The sequence below is a fragment of the Schistocerca cancellata genome, chromosome 8, assembly GCF_023864275.1.
Source record: "Schistocerca cancellata isolate TAMUIC-IGC-003103 chromosome 8, iqSchCanc2.1, whole genome shotgun sequence".
NCBI classification, from domain to species: Eukaryota; Metazoa; Arthropoda; class Insecta; order Orthoptera; family Acrididae; genus Schistocerca; species Schistocerca cancellata.
Genome location: NC_064633.1, coordinates 461,890,245 through 461,912,394, shown reverse-complemented (window position 1 = coordinate 461,912,394; position 22,150 = coordinate 461,890,245). Strand labels below are relative to the sequence as shown.

At 40.8% G+C, this 22,150-nt stretch overlaps 1 protein-coding gene across 2 annotated transcripts in view; it reads right to left on the bottom strand.

Moving 5' to 3' along the window:
• The window catches only part of LOC126094946 (gamma-tubulin complex component 2-like), a 202,248-nt gene that overhangs the window by 8,917 nt on the left and 171,181 nt on the right, over positions 1-22,150 (bottom strand). Inside the window, exons 14-15 of one of the 2 annotated variants that reach the window (XM_049909597.1) lie at positions 17,238-17,315; positions 1,202-1,371 (exon numbers count right to left, since the gene is read on the bottom strand). In XM_049909597.1, coding sequence (XP_049765554.1) covers positions 1,202-1,371; positions 17,238-17,315 — 248 coding nt within the window. The remainder of the gene's footprint in view (positions 1-1,201; positions 1,372-17,237; positions 17,316-22,150) is intronic. The other variant, XM_049909598.1, reaches the window with a different exon arrangement.

The following is a 22,150-nucleotide window of genomic DNA, read 5'->3' as shown; positions in this document are numbered from 1 at the left end:
GAAGTATTATCCAACTGCACACCATTTTTCCACCTAGTGTTCACTGAATGTTTCCTCCGAGTGAGTCTATACTTTCAGTAGCAATTCTCAGGATGGATGTATTTATAGGGACTGCAGAGTTAGAATTCATACAACTGTGCAACAGCCTACAAGAATTTTGCAAAATGACAATGCTGATCAGTCTGCCTGCTCTTTTCTGAGTTAAGAAGAGTCTTGGTGAGCCCACAGAGCTGCCCCAAAATGTATAACATCATACAGAATAGAGTGAAAGTAAGCAAAGTAAACAGTCCAACTCATTTCTGTGTCAGAGGCAATGGCCATCATTCTTATACCGCAGACAGCAGAATTCAGTTTCAGCAGAAGATCTTCAATGCCATAATTCCAAGAAAATCTTCCATATACCCTCACACACAGAAATTTAAAATGGTCTGTTTCCCTGTAGTTAAGCGTTAATCAGGTCTCTGGAACCCATGTGCCGATGATACTGACTACCTTATTGTAACTGGATAAAGCTACTCATCAAGTGGTGGCAGAAAAAAATAGGTAAAAGTTAACAAAATGGGAGGGGGGGGGGGGGCTTTCAGAGCCAGTGGCTCCTCCTCCTGGCAGCAGGGTTGAAGGTGAAGGAAGAGGAATAACAGAAAAGGAATGGCAAGGTTTCCTTCATCCCTCTCCCTTCCCATCAGCTCTTGTGCCAGAAGATGGAGCCAATGGCTCCAAAAACTTGCATGTTTCGTTAACTTTTGTGTGTTTTCTCCTACTGCCGTTTCATAAGTAGATTTTTTGTTTACGCAATTATATTACATTTTCAGAAAATGATTATTTTATTTTCCTACCTCATTACCCACATCATTTACATTATGTTCAATGTCTTTCATAACAACACTTGTGTCCTCTGCAAACAAATGTTTTATGGCAGTTGACGTATATCAAGAAAAGCAGTGGACCCAGAACAGAAGCCTACTCTTACAAGATCAGAGTAAAACAATCTTAATTTAACCTTAACCTTAACCTCATTCTGGAATCTTAAGTTATCTGGTGATAACATGGTCATCAAAATGTTTAGTGGTGTTAAAAATAAAAGTGACTGAAGTAGTGAACAAATAATTTTTATGTATTACCTAATAGTCACAGCCATTAACTAGCAGTCCATTGTAAACAACATATTTGTTTGTGAAATATGATACAGGAAAATACTAACCTGTACATCAGATTGATGAGTTTTTCATTGTTGTTGTCACGAGGAAGCTCACGAATACCATCCAGCAGTCCAGAAAAGAGACTGGTGAATTTTAGGTTGAACTTTGCCACATTCTGCTCAAAACTTTCACTCTCACCAACTGTTGAATCATTTGTTGGAATGTCCAAGGACTATAAAAATGAAATTGATATTGCAATACACTGAAACTTTCACACTAGATCAATATATATTTAACACACATGGTAAGCACTTAGTCACATCCAGTTGTAACTTGTCCAGAAACAATCACATGATGCATACATGATAACTGTGACAGTCTAGAAAAAATTAACCCTACATTCAATGCAAAGAACTATTCAATGAGTCACAGGACACGATATGAGAACCAAAATGTGGCTGAGAATGAAAAACAATGACATTTCTCTGCATCTATTGTCTTTATTGTATTTCTGTTTACACAGAGGAATATTGGCAGTTACATGACTTCTATGTGAGCAACAATGGTACTACAGTCTATGCCTAAACAATACTCAATCTTTTAAGTGTGCACTTACAAGCATATAGCCAAGTTGTTGTTTCCAGTTTTGCACAATATTTTGAACACTGGCCCAATCATCATCTTCAGGTGCTGTGAATTGTGCCGTAACGTGTCCGCTCTGCCTGGACTCCAATTAGACTGTGAACTATTGATGGTATTGTGCTGCTATTTACTGCTGATTGTGAGTTCAGCTCCCAATGCCCACTACACCCTACGATGATGATCTGCTTTTCAGAGCCTGCATTCATATTCAATGAAACACACATTCTTTCAGCGATGCCCAGCTCTACTGGATGTGATGGCAGTAAGATCTTAATGAATTGAGTGCCAGACCCCAAGCCTTGTTTAAACTGAAATCTCCATGCATTGGTATTAGGTTCCTTATCTTTATTTCAAATAATCATGTTGTCCCAGAAACTTGGCATCTTCACGATGACACTAGTCTCAGCATATCTCATTTCATGACTATATTTAAAGCAGTGCTTGGTGACGACTAATTCACTTGATGGTTTTAGTCAGGTGTCTCACTAACGTTCCTCACATCTCTCCTCCACTGTGCTAATAGTCTGCGCCATGTAAGACACATCACATTCACATGGAAAGAAATTGGCATCATTAATCAATCATGCTGACACTGTAAAGCATCAATGTTGTGACCATTCTCCTTAAATTTGAAGTGGTGGCCATGCAAGTGCTATGGCAGTTGTGATGCCCCTAAAACCAATCCATCTCTCTCATTCTAGCTATTACTAAAGGAAGAGAGTGTGTTACTGTAGTGTGGAGGACTTCTATCCAGTGCAGAAAGTAGATCCTGGTGGCAACAGTGGAAATTGCAAAATCGTCAGTCAGTACTAAGAACATAATTTATAATTTAGGCCTCTGGATATGGGATAATGGCCTCATGATGCCAATTTTCAACATACAGCATAAGAGATTCAACACTGTACTATTCACTTTAGCCCAAAAAATGTCAAATGATGGCACATGAGTGTTCCAAAATGTATTGTCCTTTTTTTTCTTTAAAACTGTCACTAAGGTTATGTTTACTCCTCATTTTCACACACTGTGATAGCTAATAACATGAACTGGAGGACAATTGTATGTACGTACGTACGTACGTACGTACGTACGTACGTACGTACGTACGTACGTACGTACGTACGTACGTACGTACGTACATACATACATACACTCCTGGAAATGGAAAAAAGAACACATTGACACCGGTGTGTCAGACCCACCATACTTGCTCCGGACACTGCAAGAGGGTTGGACAAGCAATGATCACACGCACGGCACAGCGGACACACCAGGAACCGCGGTGTTGGCCGTCGAATGGCGCTAGCTGCGCAGCATTTGTGCACCGCCGCCGTCAGTGTCAGCCAGTTTGCCGTGGCATACGGAGCTCCATCGCAGTCTTTAACATTGGTAGTATGCCGCGACAGCGTGGACGTGAACCGTATGTGCAGTTGACGGACTTTGAGCGAGGGCGTATAGTGGGCATGCGGGAGGCCGGGTGGACGTACCGCCGAATTGCTCAACACGTGGGGCATGAGGTCTCCACAGTACATCGATGTTGTCGCCAGTGGTTGGCGGAAGGTGCACGTGCCCGTCGACGTGGGACCGGACCGCAGCAACGCACGGATGCACGCCAAGACCGTAGGATCCTACGCAGTGCCGTAGGGGACCGCACCGCCACTTCCCAGCAAATTAGGGACACTGTTGCTCCTGGGGTATCGGCGAGGACCATTCGCAACCGTCTCCATGAAGCTGGGCTACGGTCCCGCACACCGTTAGGCCGTCTTCCGCTCACGCCCCAACATCGTGCAGCCCGCCTCCAGTGGTGTCGCGACAGGGGTGAATGGAGGGACGAATGGAGACGTGTCGTCTTCAGCGATGAGAGTCGCTTCTGCCTTGGTGCCAATGATGGTCGTATGCGTGTTTGGCGCCGTGCAGGTGAGCGCCACAATCAGGACTGCATACGACCGAGGCACACAGGGCCAACACCCGGCATCATAGTGTGGGGAGCGATCTCCTACACTGGCCGTACACCACTGGTGATCGTCGAGGGGACACTGAATAGTGCACGGTACATCCAAACCGTCATCAAACCCATCGATCTACCATTCCCAGACCGGCAAGGGAACTTGCTGTTCCAACAGGACAATGCACGTCCGCATGTATCCCGTGCCACCCAACGTGCTCTAGAAGGTGTAAGTCAACTAACTACCCTGGCCAGCAAGATCTCCGGATCTGTCCCCCATTGAGCATGTTTGGGACTGGATGAAGCGTCGTCTCACGCGGTCTGCACGTCCAGCACGAACGCTGGTCCAACTGAGGCGCCAGGTGGAAATGGCATGGCAAGCCATTCCACAGGACTACATCCAGCATCTCTACGATCATCTCCATGGGAGAATAGCAGCCTGCATTGCTGCGAAAGGTGGATATACACTGTACTAGTGCCGACATTGTGCATGCTCTGTTGCCTGTGTCTATGTGCCTGTGGTTCTGTCAGTGTGGTCATGTGATGTATCTGACCACAGGAATGTGTCAGTAAAGTTTCCCCTTCCTGGGACAATGAATTCACGGTGTTCTTATTTCAATTTCCAGGAGTGTATAATAGAGGTAAACATTCCACGTGGGAAAAATATATCTAAAAACAAAGATGATGTAACTTACCAAACGAAAGCGTTGGTATGTTGATAGACACACAAATAAACACAAACACACACACAAAATTCAAGCTTTCACAACCCACGGTTGCTTCACCAGGAAAGAGGGAAGGAGAGGGAAAGACGAAAGGATGTGGGTTTTAAGGGAGAGGGTAAGGAGTCATTCCAATCCCGGGAGCGGAAAGACTTTATCTTAGGGGGAAAAAAGGACAGGTATACACTCGCGCACACACACACACATATCCGTCCGCACATTTACAGACACAAGCAGACATTTGTAAAGGCAAAGAGTTTGGGCAGAGATGTCAATCGTACTTCCACCTCGACTGACATCTCTGCCCAAACTCTTTGCCTTTACAAATGTCTGCTTGTGTCTGTATATGTGTGGACGGATATGTGTGTGAACGCGCGCGCGAGTGTATACCTGTCCTTTTTTCCCCCTAAGGTAAGTCTTTCCACTCCCGGGATTGGAATGACTCCTTACCCTCTCCCTTAAAACCTACATCCTTTCGTCTTTCCCTCTCCTTCCCTCTTTTCTAATGAAGCAACCGTGGGTTGTGAAAGCTTGAATTTTGTGTGTGTGTTTGTGTTTATTTGTGTGTCTATCAACATACCAACGCTTTGGTTTGGTAAGTTACATCATCTTTGTTTTTAGTTATACATACATACATACATACATACATACATAGACACACATGTTCCAGATCAGCTGAATAAGAATAAGATCCCTAAATTTGTATGGAGTTAAAATAACAATAATTGCAAAAGTGATCAACTGCAGTAATTATATTAACATATAAAACTGAATTCCACTGTAGTAGAGTGTTCAGTGTAAGCCTATAATGGAGAAAAGTGATTAACTTCATTTATGCCAAGCACTGTGCCTTCCCTTGAAAACTTCCTTGCACTCTTCTTGTCTCTAATCAACTGAAATGAACAACTACATTCCTTGTAGTTCTTATATGAAAGAGTGCATTGTTTCTGTGCTAGCACCTGGCAAAATATAACATAGATACTGATTTAAGAGATACATATCATTGTTTTTCATTAATCATTTCCCAGACACCCAGTCATGAAAGACACTATGTTACTACAGAAAGTGTGATTAAAAAAGTGAATAATTTTATTAGAAACAAAGTAATAAGCTTACATGGACTTTGATTTAATCTCCTTCAAAACACTGTCATTGGCTAACAATGCACTTATCCCACTGTTGAATCCACGACTGGAAGCATTTTTGGAAGGCTTCTTTTGAAAGGCCATTCAGCCGCTCTGTCGTGGCCCTCTCACTGTCAAAAATGGTTTTCATTTTTGGGAAGAGACAGAAGTCGCATAGTGTTAAATCTGGTGAGTAAGGTAGATGTGGACAGATGGAACACTTTTTCTGGCAAAGAACTAGCAAATCAAATGTGTGGTGTGACATAGCACATTGCTGTGATTGAGAAGGAAGCCATTGGCACTTTTTCTGGTCTTTTTCTTTGTACATCATTTTGTGAACACTGCAGTATGCCCCTGTAAAATAGCATTTACAGTTGTTCCCCTTGGAATAAACTGATCCCAATATGCCTTCAGCATAAAAAAAACAATGAGCATGACTTTGCCTTACATCCCTCTTTAGGGTGAGGAAATTCAATAGGTTCCCATTGGGAACTACCAATTTTTGTCTCAAACTCATACCCAAACATTCGAGTTTCATCTCCAGCTAAAATTTTGGTATGAAGTCAGAATCTAAATGAAGACAATCCTTCAACTACAAGGGTTGAATGAAAAGTAATGTCTCCACCTTTGTTAATTGGGTTTGGATGGGAACATTTTAATAAATCAAACACAGAAATAATCCTTAGAACGTGATCTTCAATTACCAATATTCACTTTTCCACATAATCACTAGCCAATTGGATATATTTCTGGCAATGATGAACAAGTTTTCTGAAGCCGTCATGGAAGAAGTCGACACACTGTTTCCACAACCACACTCTCTCAGTTCTCTCAACATCTTCATCATTAGCATAATGATGTCCCTGCAGATCATCTTCCGTTATCGGGAACAGATGGAAGTCAGATGGTGCTAAATCTGGACTGTATGGAGGATGCCATACGGTGGTGAGATTCAGTCTCTGAAGTTCTGCTGTGGTTGCATGTGAACTGTGTGGTTTGGCATTGTCATGCCGCAGGAAAACATTTCCCTTTTCCTTTCAGACCCTTGTTAGCCATCGTTTCAGAGTTTGCATCATTGTGATGTAACAGTCTAAATTTATTGTTGTTCCACAATCAAGGAAATCAACCTGGATAACACTATCCACGTCCCAGAAAGCTGTGGCCAAGATTTTTCCAGCCGAGGGCTGCGTCTTGAATTTCTTTTCGTGGGGTGAATCTTTGAGCCGATATTCCATAGACTGATGTTTCATCTCTGGGTCATAACGTTTTGCCTCCTGTCACAATTGAATGAAGAAAGGAGTCACCTTGATTCTCATAATGTGAGAGGAGTTCCCGACAGATTTTAAGTCTGTGCGCTTTCATTTCAGGACTCAGTATCCAGGGTACCCATCACGCACACATCTTCTGATAGCCAAGCAAGGCAATAATGTGACCCACACGTTGTTGTGAAATGCCGAATGTGCTTGCAATTTCTCTCTGACTGATACTATGATCGTCCTGAATCTATCTGTCAACATTTTGCTTGTGAAACTCAGTGGTGGCTGTCACAGGACGTCCAACTCTCTGTTTGTCACACAGGTCAGATGTTCCCACCTCAACAACTTTAAATTTACTCGCCCAACAACACACAGTACTCACATCAACACAATCACCATGAACTGCTTTCATTCTCTGATGAATCTCCTTTGGGTTGACACCTTCTGCTGTCAATAATTCAATGACTGCATGTTGCTTAAATTGCACTGACCAACCATCTGCGCAGGGTTCCATACTTTGCACTGTAACAACACAACCTCCAATGCTAAGGTTTCCGGATAACTGGAGCTGTAAAGAAGAGGCTACGGAACAAACCAGTACCTGCCGCATACCAATGCTGCCAACTGTTGAAGAGTTACAAAGGTGGAGGCATTACTTCTCAGTCAACCCTCGTACATGTAAACTGACACACAGTTTTTCTTCTGTTTGTCACTCAAAAGTCACTAAAAATTTTACATTCACTCATTTCATTTGCAAATTATCAGTTAAAATGGCTTGCATGGACCCGTACGAGATGCCAATTTCTTCAGTAAGCTACTGAATAGTTATTTGCTGTTTGAATGAACAATTTTAGCCACTTTTTAGATGTTTTCTTCCGTTTTTGAGGTTAATGGACTTCCTGAACATTTCTCGTCTTCTATCTAATCTTTTCTGCTTTTAAATCACTCATAGCACTTTTAAGAGTCTTCAGAGTTTCTGCAACTTGAAACAGAAGTTAACGCTGATGCACTGTTCAAAACCCATGATGTGCAACACACCAAGAAAGATGAAGCACACACAACCTCACTGTGGTGTCTCTAGATGCTGACTGACATATCACAATGTGTTCTAACTTGATTTTGCCTGTCTCAAGGCTATTGGACAGATTACATCTGATGGATGTAGCACCAGCAGTTGCTGCTACAAAAATTTATTCACTGTATTTTTGATCACATCTCATATATCAGATAAGACTGTGCTAGGCTGAATGCAGTCTACAATGGGTGGAAAAACAGAATCTTGATCACAATGTGATATGTTCATTATTCACTGACAGAATAACATAACACTGTGCCATCATAGCTACGATGCAAAATAAAAAATCTATTGCTACATCCATTAATTGGCAATGATTCTAATCAAAAGTAGTATTAAACAAATATCAGCTGCTATTTAGCTTTGAAAAAGCTCACTCATAATGAAAAATGAAGTGAAAATTTAATATTAAGAGAAGAACAATTCTGTGGGTAAATGAAGAGAAGGTGACACATATGGTATTAACAAGTGCTGAACAATTTTAACAGACTAGTAACTAGTCAATGTTTTGTTTCATTCAGTTTATGCTGCTCAGAAACAGTTGAAACCCAGTGCAGAGAACAAAAACAATGGAAGTAGTAATAACAACTCACAGTACACACTAACAGATACAAGGACGTGTGTGTGCCTCGCCTGTGCGTGTGTGGGGGGGGGGGGGGGGGGAGGAGAGGGAGAGGGAGAGTACGAGGAGGAGGAGGAGGAGGAGGAGGAGGAGGAGGAGGAGGGGGAGGGGCGGGAGAGGGGGAGGGCGGGAGAGGGGGAGGGGGAGGGGAGGGGGAGGGCGGGAGAGGGGGAGGGGAGGGGAGGGAGAGGGGAAGGGAGAGTGGGAGGGAGAGGGGGTAGGGGGAGGTGGAGGAGGGAAAGGAGGAGGGGGAGGTGGAGGAAGGAAAGGAGGGGGGAGGTGGAGGAGGGAAAGGAGGAAGGGGAGGGGGAGGAGGGAAAGGAGGAGGGGGTGGGGAGGGTGAGGGAGGGTGAGATAGAGAGGGAGAGGATGGGAAGGGGGAGAGGATGGGGAGGGGAAGAGGAGGGGGAGGGGAAGAGGAGGGGGAGGGGAAGAGGAGGGGGAGGGTCGATGGGTAGGGGGAGATGCAGGGGAGGTGGAGAGGAGGGGGAGGGGATGGGGAGGGGGAGATGCGTGGGAGGTGGAGAGGAGGGGGAGAGGAGGGGATGGGGATGGGGAGATGCGGGGGAGGGGGAGAGGAGGGGGAGGGGAGATGAGGGGGAGGGGAGATGAGGGGGAGGGGAGGGGGAGATGAGGGGAGGGGGAGATGAGGGGAGGGGGAGATGAGGGGGAGGGGGAGATGAGGGGGAGGGGGAGATGAGGGGGAGGAGGAGATGCGGGGGAGGGGGAGATGCGGGGGAGGGGGAGATGCGGGGGAGGGGGAGATGCGGGGGAGGGGGAGATGCGGGGGAGGGGGAGATGTGGGGGGAGGAGGGGGAGGGGAGATGAGGGGGAGGGGCAGATGCGGGGGAGGGGCAGATGCGGGGGAGGGGAGATGAGGGGGGTGGGAGGGAGGGGGAGTGTGGGAAAGGGGAGGGAGGGTGGGAGGGAAGGTGGGAGAGGGGGAGGGAGGGTGGGAGAGGGGGAGGGAGGGTGGGAGAGGGGGAGGGAGGGTGGGAGGGAGGGGAGGGGGAGGGGGAGGGAGGGGGGGAGGGAGGGAGAGAGAGAGAGAGAGAGAGAGAGAGAGAGAGAGAGAGAGAGAGAGAGAGAGAGAGCACTTAACAAAAAAGGAAATTTAAATCCTTGTGTTGGGTAAACATCACATCACACTATATCGGTTAAGATGACACAGTTATTACTGTGAAAAATATTCCAGAAGCTATCGTGAGACGACTCAGCAACACGAAGAGGTGGTATTGATAATGGTGAGATTCCAGAAGTAACAGTAGTCAAGTTGTAAAAACTTATTTTAGTTATGAAAAACTGAAATGTACTTAGAGAAAATGGTGCAGCTATGTGAATTATTAAAACTGGAGGAATATAATACAAAAGAAACATTTATACAGAATATCTACTGAGGCAGACAGTGCTCCAAGAAGGGAATAATACTGTAGTTATTGTGCTTGACAAGAAACGAAATGAACAAAACTAACTGTACATCTATCATCCCCCTCTCTGAAACACAAAGTCATCCACTAAAGTTAATCATTAGATGTATGGCATAAACACTGAGTTTGAATTAAGAAAAAGAACAATGTTGCTTTACAAGCAGGCCATTTGAATCATGAATTAATTATAGAACAGTGATAAAAGTATGAATCACCACTTCTCTTGGGATCCATAGATTTTTGAGAAAACCTGTACTAACAGCCATTGAGAAACAAGGCACTGATTCAAACTTTGTTAAAATATTGGAGAACATATACAACAATGCTACAGCTTCCAGTGCACTTCATTAAGATAGCAGAAAATTCATAACTGAAGGAAGAGCTAGACAAGTAAATTCCATACCAAGAAAACTATTTTCAGCAGTGATGGACAAAGCCTTTAGGTTCCTTAACTATGAAAATAAAAGAATTTGTTTTAATGGCACTTAGCTAAGCCACCTTTGTTTAGGTGGGGACAGTACAGTGTCTTCACTGCAGGTAACTTCAACAATGACTAAAAGAAAGAACATTATAATGCAAGTATGAAAGTGGACTAAAATAATGTTTAACAACACATTGGAAAGAAAACTGTGCAGATTTTTTATTTTAAGGTGTTAACTCCAAAATGTGTGTTTCCATTAGTTACACTAATGTATTTTAATGTGTGATGTATGATGGTAAAGTGGCAAAGCTGACACATGTTGCTTGCACGTTTTTCCATTTTATGCATGGACTTAACATATGCACTGTGCCTACACCTGCTACAGCTGTGAGAGCCTCTTATTAGGAATGACATCACAAGTTACTTTTCCTCACATTGATGTGTAAATCATAACATGTTGTATGCATAATGATTTTTATTGTGATGTAACTTGAAAATACTCAAGGGAGCGAAATTAGCTTATTGCTAAATAATGAAATAAGGTGTTTATTTTTTAATTTTAAGAAGAAAATATCAGTGCAGGAAAATGCCATCCTGTAAGTCCTTCAAGGAAGTCGCAAGTAGTTGTCAATATGAATTTTTTTGTTTATTGTTCCTGTCTGCAAGTTAAGTGTCTTCTTTACAGTAAGTAGCAGTCTTACCTTTTCCTATATTGTTGATATACCTACCTGGAGCTTCCATTGTTTGGTTTTAAATTTTTAGTGAAGGTTCCACCTTGAACAAACAATTTTTTCTTTTGCTGAAGGTGGAACCCAGCCAAAAACAAATTTCTTTGCAAACAAATATGGACAGAAGAATGAGCTTCAACCTAGCTGTTGAGGTTGTGTTAAGAACAACAACTGGGCAATTAGTCAAAGAAAGAAATGGAAGAGTAAATATTATTTGTAGTGCTTTTTTTTTTTTGTAAAATAAATAGAGTTTTCAAACCTATGTTTACAGTGTGTTAGAAAGAGAAAGTTTACAGTCAGTGTTTACAGCCAATTTTAACTTATGCTGGTAAGACAGATTTTTAGTGCAAAAACTATTCAAATACTAAGAGTAAGTATGTGAGCAATGAAGATTCATCTTACATGTTACTAGGAGAGGCAGGAAAATGAAGAAATAGATCAGGGCAAATGCTACAACAGAAGACAATGAGGAATGGGTGTAGCAGTTAACAACCACCTTAAAACATGCTGGACAACATGTTAAGCACATCCTGTAGATATTACGTGTTATCACCAGTATTTACCTCAATCTGTACAAAATTTAGAATAACTCTAAAGTGAATAAAGTTATGCTCAAGTGAAAGACGCCACTGTTTTTTCACATTTGATTCTCTATCTACTTGATACGTCTCATGACTCCATTCCATTTGAAAATTACAAGCTGCATCGAAGATGGTGACTTAAAAGATGGTTGATAACAGCCTCACGAGTTTTCCTCCTCCTCTCATCTCATACAACTTCACTTTAAATTTTTGTTTATCCATCTGTTTTAGAGAGTGGTTCCACACCTATAAATCAATGTATAGTGTAGGATAAGACATGTACATAAGACATGTACATATATCTAAAAAGAAAGATGATGAGACTTACCAAACAAAAGCGCTGGCAGGTCGATAGACACACAAACAAACACAAACATACACACACACATTTTTTGTGTGTATGTTTGTGTTTGTGTTTGTTTGTGTGTCTATCGACCTGCCAGCGCTTTTGTTTGGTAAGTCTCATCATCTTTCTTTTTAGATATATTTTTCCCACGTGGAATGTTTCCCTCTATTATATTCATAAGACATGTACATAGGTTGATGAACCAAGGAAGTTCACCGATACATTCCATAAGATTAAAAATGACTGAGAATATGAAATAAAGAAATTAAGTTGCATGACTTTAGAAAAAATGGAAGAATGACATGGTTGCATATGAGCTAATACCATAATGAAACGAGAAGTCTGGTGGAAACGTTTTTTCTAGCAGTAGATGTCAAATGGCTGTGATGATGATGATGATGATGATGATGATGCAAAACTAGATATTAAATAGTCAGCAGCACAATAATCCCCTTACACTTTTTCTAAAGACAGCAGCAATCGCAGCATCCTGTGCACATCTGCACATGATAAATTCTCAGCACGTAACATTAGTGTGTGCAGTGGAAAACTGGTGTGAACAACAACTGGATACCTTAGTACTGATTGGTACTCTCAAAAAAGTGCATCAAAGAAAATAATGCACACTAATGTGGGCTATGAAAGACCAGCAACTGACCAACAGATTCCTAATGAACACTAGTTCATTGCTGTCTAATTGTGTAGATGTGTGTGAACATGAGGTATACTCTGTCAAAAGCCAGACACACTTGTAACACTACCTAGCTTGCAAGCACATCGCAGTTCACCATTTTTTAGACTCCAGCATTATCTTCCGTACAGTGTACTTTGAGAAGGACTCTCACGTTAGGTTTTATAATTGTTTGAATTGCAGTTAAGTTATTACAGAGTAAGAATAAACTCATAAAATCTCACTGATTAACACCCCAGCATCCAAACATATATAAAGAGAAAGACATAGGAGACAAGGGGTGGAGGGGGGGAGGGGGGGGGAGGAGGGGAAGGGGGAGGAGGGAGGAGGGAGGGAGGGGGAGGGGAGAGAGAGAGAGAGAGAGAGAGAGAGAGAGAGAGAAGGAATGTACGTGCACACATGAGAATGTGTGTATGGCATCAGGAGGTGTGTCAGCCAAATCGCAGCATCTTGAACCCAGCAATCAATTCAAATCATTTCACTTAAGTCCCAATCATAGAATGAACTGACCAGTTCACAAGGAGATCAACTAATCTATCAATTAACCATTCCACTTTAAAATGGAGATGAAAATTGAGTGAGTACGCTGTACCTTTCATAAAATAAAGAGTTATATAGCACATAATAATCTCCAATAATACATTAGCACACAAAATAAACCATATTTTTATGAAACACAAACATTAGTCACAGAGGAAATTCAAAATAAATTAATTTCACCAATCTGTCCCCATGATTGGTGAAAATGTGTAATAATCCTGAAAAGCAAGTCATCAATCACGATTTTCGACGACTTCCTTACACACATATGAAATTTAGGTTCAAAGAACTTACATGCATCTACTATCATAATTCCATCTACACACAGATGAGAACAGTTACATAATTAACTGCAGACAAAGAGTTAAACTCTTTGTTCAGGGAATTACATTTAATACCTTGCTAAACAAGACAGCTGTCACTATGAGAAATAAAATGGAAACTGACACTAAAGACAATGTTTTATAGTAACAACCTCTGGCAGTAATAAATTGTGACAAATTGAAATTAAAGGTTTAAACATCAAAAAGTTACTAAACATGCCGTAACTGATAACTGTATATGTAGGAAAACAAATTTTCATAGCAATGGCTAATAATCCTACTTTTGTGATTAGCACAGTGGTGAAATGCTAACACTAATACTACAGAAGCATTGCACCCATTCACTTTCATACTAAAAACATAAATGCAAATCAACCAAGCATGATACTAACATCAAGTCACCAAACCAGCCCCACCAGATCAATTAACCACTTTGTTTTTCTGAGAACAGAGAGATGTCTGGAAGGATTCTGTGTATAAAATAGTGTATACTAATACCCCATACATATTATTCTCTATACTCATTAATGTGCAATATTACAGAAAAATCTTAAATGCTAAGAATGGGAGTCTTATGCAGACAGAGGGGCTACACAGATTAGCAATTTTAATGCCTATACCAACATATTTAAATGTATGAATTAGCTTTTGATTTTTGCATAAAGGACAATTCTTCTGTTTATTAGTCACACAAATTTGAATCTGGAAGCTACAGTATCAGTTGACTGTTAAACTGAAAACTTATCCATATAACTAGATGAAAGGTAGGGATAGGATTCCAGAGACTGTTCTGTTAAGCTCTGCTTAAACTATGCTGTGTCAAGTTTCATTAAAATAAATCAGCTTGATGATAGTGTATGACCTCTTTGCTATAGACATCTTTGATGAAACTTGTTACAGTGCAGGAAAGCAATCCCTGACGAATAGTTCTTTTATAGTGAGAACAGTTAATTTTTCTTCACAGACCTAGAAACTGAGTTTCTTATAGCTGATTTTATATTAGGTCACTATAGCATTGGTCTGTAACAAATGACATAGTAAGGGCAAACCCCACAAGCATGTCTTATGAAGAAATGCACAAATGAAAACTGAATTATATCTTCATCATTGCAGGTGGCAATATTTTGTGAAAAACTGCTTGGATAAGATGACATTCAGCAAATCTAAAATACTATTATATAACATCAATATGAATTTTGCATACAACTGTCTGAAAGAAACAGCCAGTTCAACATTCACAGAATTCAAAAGATTGCATGACAGTTTTCACTTCCAAAAATCCTCTGACAATACTAATCTTTTACACTGTAACAGTTCTCTTGGTGACGGTGAAATGTGTTGTATTGTAAGAGAGAAAGGGTGGGGGAGAGGAGGGCATCAACTTCTACACAAACATTGTGGATATACACGAAATTTATTCACAGTTGCGAATATGTACTACCATCAGCTACATAATGGAGCAACGACAATGAAAATTTGTGCCTGACTAGGATTCGAAACCAGATTTCCTGCTAATCAGAAGCAGTTGCCTTACCATTTGGCTACCTGAGCACATTCATGGCCAGAGCCAAACTTCCATATGTCATCAACCATGTGTGTATAACCTGTACTCGTACATCCATATGTATATTCCAGTACAGGGGAGACATATTACTTCAAAGTCGCTTGCCTTGTGTTGGCAGATGACTACGATATTGCAGTGCCTGTATTATTCTGAATTACAATGCAATGTTCCTTCATACATGTATGCATGACCAGTCGGAAATCGTGTGTTTGCTTGTGTGAATGAACAGTGTGTGTTTTTCTTTTTCTGATGAAGGCTGTGGCTGAAAGTTTTGTGCAAGTGTCTTTTAATTGCGCCTGCCTGCAACTAAATGCTTCATCTTTACAGTAAATAGCAATCTACCTTTTCCTACAACGATGAATAATTACTTTTTTAATTAAATTTACTGAAGCTCTGTCTATCTCTTCCCACTGGTTTGCACCCATTCTATTTCAGTAAATGCTGAAGTGACATGAACAGAAAGTATGCAAGACGCAGTTTTTTTTCCTCTAATTGTTCGCTTTCCAAGCATATACGGTTACTTGTCAAATGTGTTTTTTGCGAGAAATGTTTAACATCATTTTTTTAATTTTCTTTCAATTTCTTTAATTGAGGGTCAATTTTTACCAAGTCATGATTTCTTCAATTCCCACACCACTGAGAATTTGCGCATTTCGATCTGAAACTGAGAATTTATGCATTTGGATCTGAACATAAATGATCATGCCTGATCATAAACCTGGGTGAAAAACTGAACTAAAATCCACCTATTGGCACTAAATAGAAAGTAAATATCAGAACAGCAACAACAGTGCTGACAGGCAATAACAGAATGCAGTCAGTGATAATAATTTATCTATGGCAGAACTGAGCATTTCCACTCAAAACTGAAACTGCTGGACCGCACTGTGTGTTTTCCTTCAGCTGTTTCCACAGACTGCTTTCACTCGAAAGAAATGGATAAATAATTATCCTGTAGATAAGTAAAACTACAACTGACAAAATTGATTGTTTCCACTTTGTTGCACCCATGGACTGGTTTCACTCAAAAGAATAAATGAATAACTCAACGAATACCTAAAACTACAAATGAATGAGTTGATAATTCTTCAACAACTGACTAAATTGAATGGCCTTCACTATTCCCACTCCAGCCTCAACCATCATCTATCATAGACCCTTCCCTCCACCTGTGTACCTGTATGGCCCTTTCACTGTTTTTTGCATCCCCCCATCCCCTCTCTACATACAGCAAAGCCTCCCAATCATGTACATACCACGCCACCATCCTAACCGCTCCTAGTCCCAGCACACACCTTCAGGGAGCACTACAGCATCTTTCCCCAGCCCCACTCTGGTGTATCCCTTATCCTTCCCACCCCATGCCTCTTCTGTACTCCCACTACAGACCACTGAAGTCTGGCCTCTGTGCCTAAAGACGACAGTGGCTCTCTCTCTCTCTCTCTCTCTCTCTCTCTCTGTGTGTGTGTGTGTGTATGTGTGTGTGTGTGTGTGTGTGTTTGTTTTCTAAATCTGATGACTGACTTTGCCCGATAGCTTAGTCTACTGTTAAATATGTGTATCTGTTGCTCAATGCCTCTTCTATGTGGTGTGTAGCAGCCTATCATAATTCATATTATACATAATATTTGTTTCAACAAATCTGATGGTGTGTACATTTGTTATTTGACACAGTTAATCAGGGAGCCACTAACAATCAGAAAAAAATATAACCCAGTACAGGTAAGGAACACAAAAAAAAGAAACTAACATGGGCAACAAGAAAGTTACCAATGGCTAAACAGTGCTATGAAGTGCTGTAGCTCATTACAACAATGACTGCAGGAAACCTGGGGGATTTGTCACTCCACTACTTGTAGCCATCCATTCTTTTCATGCTTACCACGCAACAACATAAAACCAATAATAATGGCATGGAACTGCAAAATAAATAAAATGGAAAATCTAAAAATATCTGTCTAAATGCATTCCGTAAATGTTTCCAATACCATAATAAACCAAATATTTGAACTTAGTGGCTAAGAAACAATGGTGTACCACAAGCAACTGCAATTTAAAAATAATTCAGTACAAGAAGGCATTGGCAAAGTATACCTCACAAAGTGAGTCAGAGCTCCCATCAGACCCGATCATCGAAGTCAGCTCCGCCTCCATGTAGTATCGACCCATATTCTGCACAGTGACAGGAACAGGCATATACACACACAAAGTTTCTCTTTATAATCATCACTATTGAGTTTGCATTTTCTCATCAACTCCTTGTTACAAACAAAAACCTAAATGAGAGAATAATAACCCCACTCCTTAGTCTCTTCAATGGCCCACACACATTTTTCTTTCTTTCATTTTGCAAGTTTCTTGTCATGACTAGTAACAGATTGTCAATTCATTTGAAGCAGAATGAAAAGAACGAATATGTATGCGTAACTCTGTGGAGCACTGGACTGCTGACATTATCTGAGCTGCTGGAAGAGAAAGATGCCACAAAGGGACATGTAGGAAAAATGAAATGAAAACGTTGGGCACAAAAACAAAAAGCAGCAAAAAGATCAATAATGTAATGCATTTCAGAAACACTGAAACTAGGCAATAAAGTTTCGCAGTAAGCAGCTACCAACAAAACAGCAGTAGTTAAAATATGACATAATTAGTCACTTGATTGAATTGAATACCCAACAATTCTGGATAATATCACGCAGTGCACTGTAAAAACAGGAGTAAAATGTTCTAGAATTAGCAAGTTTCGTAAATATACAACAACCTTCACACACGACTTCTCATTCTCCATTTTGCTGACAGTAAATATGAAACTGAAACAAGAACTATAGTAAAGGGATATCAATGAACTTATGTACCTTGCCTGTCGTCTCACTCCTCTGCCTCCCAGCATTATACACGCCCCCCCCTCCCACCCCCACCCCCCACACTGACCTCATGAAGTAAATTTTTAAAAATCAAAAATTTCATGTACCAATTTTAATTATACAAAGGGCTGACTTTAAGTATATATGAACATAGGAACTTCAGAAAGTAAGTTATGTATGTCATCCCATACTAAGACCATTGTGTAACAAAAGTGGCACATTGTCAGAAGAGGAGTACAGATTCCAAGCTGCTTGCAAAAACATATTTGCTGTGGTATGGGTAACAGATGTAAGAGTGAAATGGCGTGGAATTTGGAAAAACAATCCAAAGTTGAAGTATGTGTGACACTATGATTCTTGTTGGCAAAATGACTACATTGCACACAGATTCAAGATGAAATTGTGGCAATATACCGACCAACTGCAATGTTGTGTCTGGCTGTAGCGAAATGATGCCAATAATTTGACCAAGATAGCACAGACATGGATGGCGATGATCTGGAAGTCCATATTTTGCACCATATGATTTGCATCTTTTTGGCAAGCTGAAAGAACAGCTGGGAGGGAAAAAGATTTTCCAACAATGAGGATGTTTACATAGCAGTTTTTTGAATGGTCCCATGATGAAGGAGCAGATTTCTATCATTGAGGAATTTAACAACTGTTTGAACATTCCGACATAGAGAGACTGTGCGACTATCTTGAAAAATCATGCCATGCATGTGTGTCACTTTGAAGTGTGCTGCAGCATTCAATAGAAATTACTTCACCTGCTATAGTAATGTGTAACTTACTTTTTGAAGCCCCTTGTACACTAATGGCCATTAAAATGATATCAGGAAGCACAGCAAATAACAAAATTTTCCTTACTGTGTCTCCACGGAACAGTAAGAAGAATACATGATTAAATTTGTAGATAATTTGGAAGTACATAGGATGTGATGTTTAGTTCAGGGAGCTGCCAGCACTGGCAGTAACAAAGGCTCTAACCCAGTTGGGCATCAAGTTGAACTGAGTTTGGATGACAAATATAGGTACCTTACATTCCATGCTGCTTCAGCTCTATGTCACAGTTCATCAATCAGTTCATCAGTTGTAGTGGCTTATGAGTGCTAGTGTACTTGTCCTCAACAAACAATGACCAGTTGTTTTCAACACGCTGACCAGGACACAGTCTAGCCCCCTGTATATCAAGGTAGGTCATGACATCATGGGCAAAATGAGGTTTTGCATCATCTTGCTGAAAGACAGCATCAAAAAAAATCTCAAAGACAGGACACAGCCACCAGTTTTAACACTTCAGAAATGTAATGGCCACTGTCCAACTTACTGGTTATGCAAATCAGAGATACCATGTAACGCACCTAATAGCACACACACTATCACGCCAGGTGCTGAGCCCATACGACTACGAAAAACACAATCTGGTAGCATTTGATCATTCTCGGAGCCTCCCATATGTGTATGTCTATGTCAATGGCGACACTGTAGGCAGAAAAGGGACTCATCTGGAACAATAAGCTGTACCATTCCTGTGTCAAGTTTGTCACTTATCACAACACTGTAGATGCACCTATTTCTGTTGCCCACCACAACAATGGCTGCCATACTGATAGTCTGTGGTGCTCCAAATATGGTTGCATCTCGGTGTAGATACTTCATTTTTATGCAGACAAGGCCATTTCCTTACTCAAGTATTTGAAGCGATTGTTCAATCTTACTTGGCCAAGTGAACATTATGTCTGTTCTTTATTTCATATTCACAACAGTTGTGGGATCCTGACCAACACAAGTACCAATATTTTGAAATGACAGATCACAATCCTAATGCTGCTGCATTCCGAAATGTTCTGGTGGACAGTTCGGCATTTCATACGAGGTGTAACATGATGCTCTCACAAACAAATTGCATTCAATCACAATTTTTGAAAGATAGTTGCTTAATTTGTGTTTACAAATTTCCAGATTTTAAGACTGCCTATGCAGAAACAATAAACTAGCCAATTTTTATACAGTGGAACCTGGCTATGACAACATTTAAAGGAACTTGAAAATTATGTTGTTATAAACAAGTGTGGTCATAATCAAATTCATACGTTCAGTCCATTGTGGTGGCTAATGGAAAAGAACAAATTTATTTAGGCTTGTTTTATTTTATGTACAGTATTCACTCTTAAGCTTACATAAATACAGTATATACAGCAATATGTTGAGTACTCACTAAACTTCTTTACTTAGGAGTGGAGTAATCAGCCATTTTACTCTGCTGTCTAACTGCCCAATACACATTTTCATTAGTTCATTTGCAATTTCCCTGCTCCCTGCCCTAGTTCCATAGGAAATGTTTGCAACTCTAACAGCTTCTAAAGCATCAATCACAGTAGGGATATGCACTTTATTTCTTTCTTCTTCCTCACAGTAGGGATAGGCACTTTCTTTCTTCTTCCTCTTCTTTTCAACTCTCTTGCTCACTTCATAGTCACTGTGGCCCTGATTCTTTACTTCATTTGCAATTTCATCTTTGTTGCACTTCTGTGGTAACTAGGTCGTCATCTACTGCTGCATACATTTTACAGTTGCACTGACTGATTTCTGGCAGCAACACAGATAGCAGCACATCATTAGTGTCATTGAACGTCTCTTCAGTTTTGCCAGCATTTATTCCTCCAGTTGTGATTCTCGCATGACAGAAACAGTTGCTGATGGTTAAGGCTGTGAACCAGCTCCCAGCTTTGGTAATGCATCTGATCACAGCCACCAGTGTAACAGATGCTTTTCCTTAATGCATTGTACCACTTTCAGTAATAGGAGCTTATGGTAGTGGCATTTCAGATTCCTAATTATTCCTTGGCCCATGGGCTACAGTACATTTATTGTATTAGCAGGAAGAAAAACAAGCTTAATATTCTCCAGACCAGAGGGTGCAGGATGTGCTGAACAGTTGTTAACAAGAACCAGCATCTTCCTTTCCTGACTTCTAAGCTCCCAATCCCGATGCCTTATTTCAGCTTCAAAGAGTTTGGCGATCATCCAGGACCTTTTATCACCCTTGTAGTGCACTGGTAGATTTTTTACATACTTAAAAGGCCTAAGACTTATTGATTTACCTATCACGAGCATTTTTTTCTTCTCAGTTCCATCTGCGTTAGCACAAACCAGAACTGCTTTTCGTTCTTTAGATAACTTGCCTCCAACACATTTTTAATCCTTGGATTTCAGAGTTTTGTCAGGTTTAAATTTAAAGAAAATCCCAGTCTCGTCTGCATTAAAGATGTCAGTCTGCATCTATTGTTGGACTGTTGCAGTATTCACACTGTTGGCTTCACTGCTCACTTTGCCATGATATTGCTTGAATCTGTCAATCCAGCCACTGCTGCCCACAAATTCCTCATATTTTAATTTCTTGGCAAATTCTTCTGCTTTCACCATAGGGACAGGTCCACTAATACGTACACTGATGCTTCTCTGTTGCTTAAACCACTTAAGCAGCACTTCATCCACATCGCTCCATTCAGATTTTTGTAGCCACTTAATTTTAGATCCATTTTGTTCAAACACAGTAAAAATTTTATCCTTGTTCTTCAAAATTGTTTTGATTAAGGAATTACTATGCCAAATTGATGAAACACGCCAACCTTTTTAACTCCATTCTCGATTCTGAATCATTTTCACTTTTCTTCCACTGTTAAAACTTCTCTTTTACCAGTGATGCTGTTCTAAAGTTCGTGCACTTCATAACAAAATGAAATGATCGTGTGGCATTGGAGGTTGGAAGGTCCCATCTGGGGAAGTTCAGCTAATGGGTTGCAAGTCTTATTTCAGGGGACTTCACATTGGACAACTTGCGTGTTGATGATGATGATGAAGATGATGATGATGATGATGATGACAACACAACACCCAATCCACAAGCGGAGAAAATCTCCAACCCGGCCGGGAATCAAACCTGGGCCCACTGCATGACAGGCAAGCACGTTACCTTTCAGTTAAGCATGCAAACACTTTATAACAAATTGTTGTGGAAACTGACAGCACATGTACTGTTAACAAGTTCTGTGATTGTCACCATTACTGTAGTATGAATGCACTAGGGTAACAATGAGGTGAAGTGCCTACACTATACCTATTCTTGACAGAAGGGCT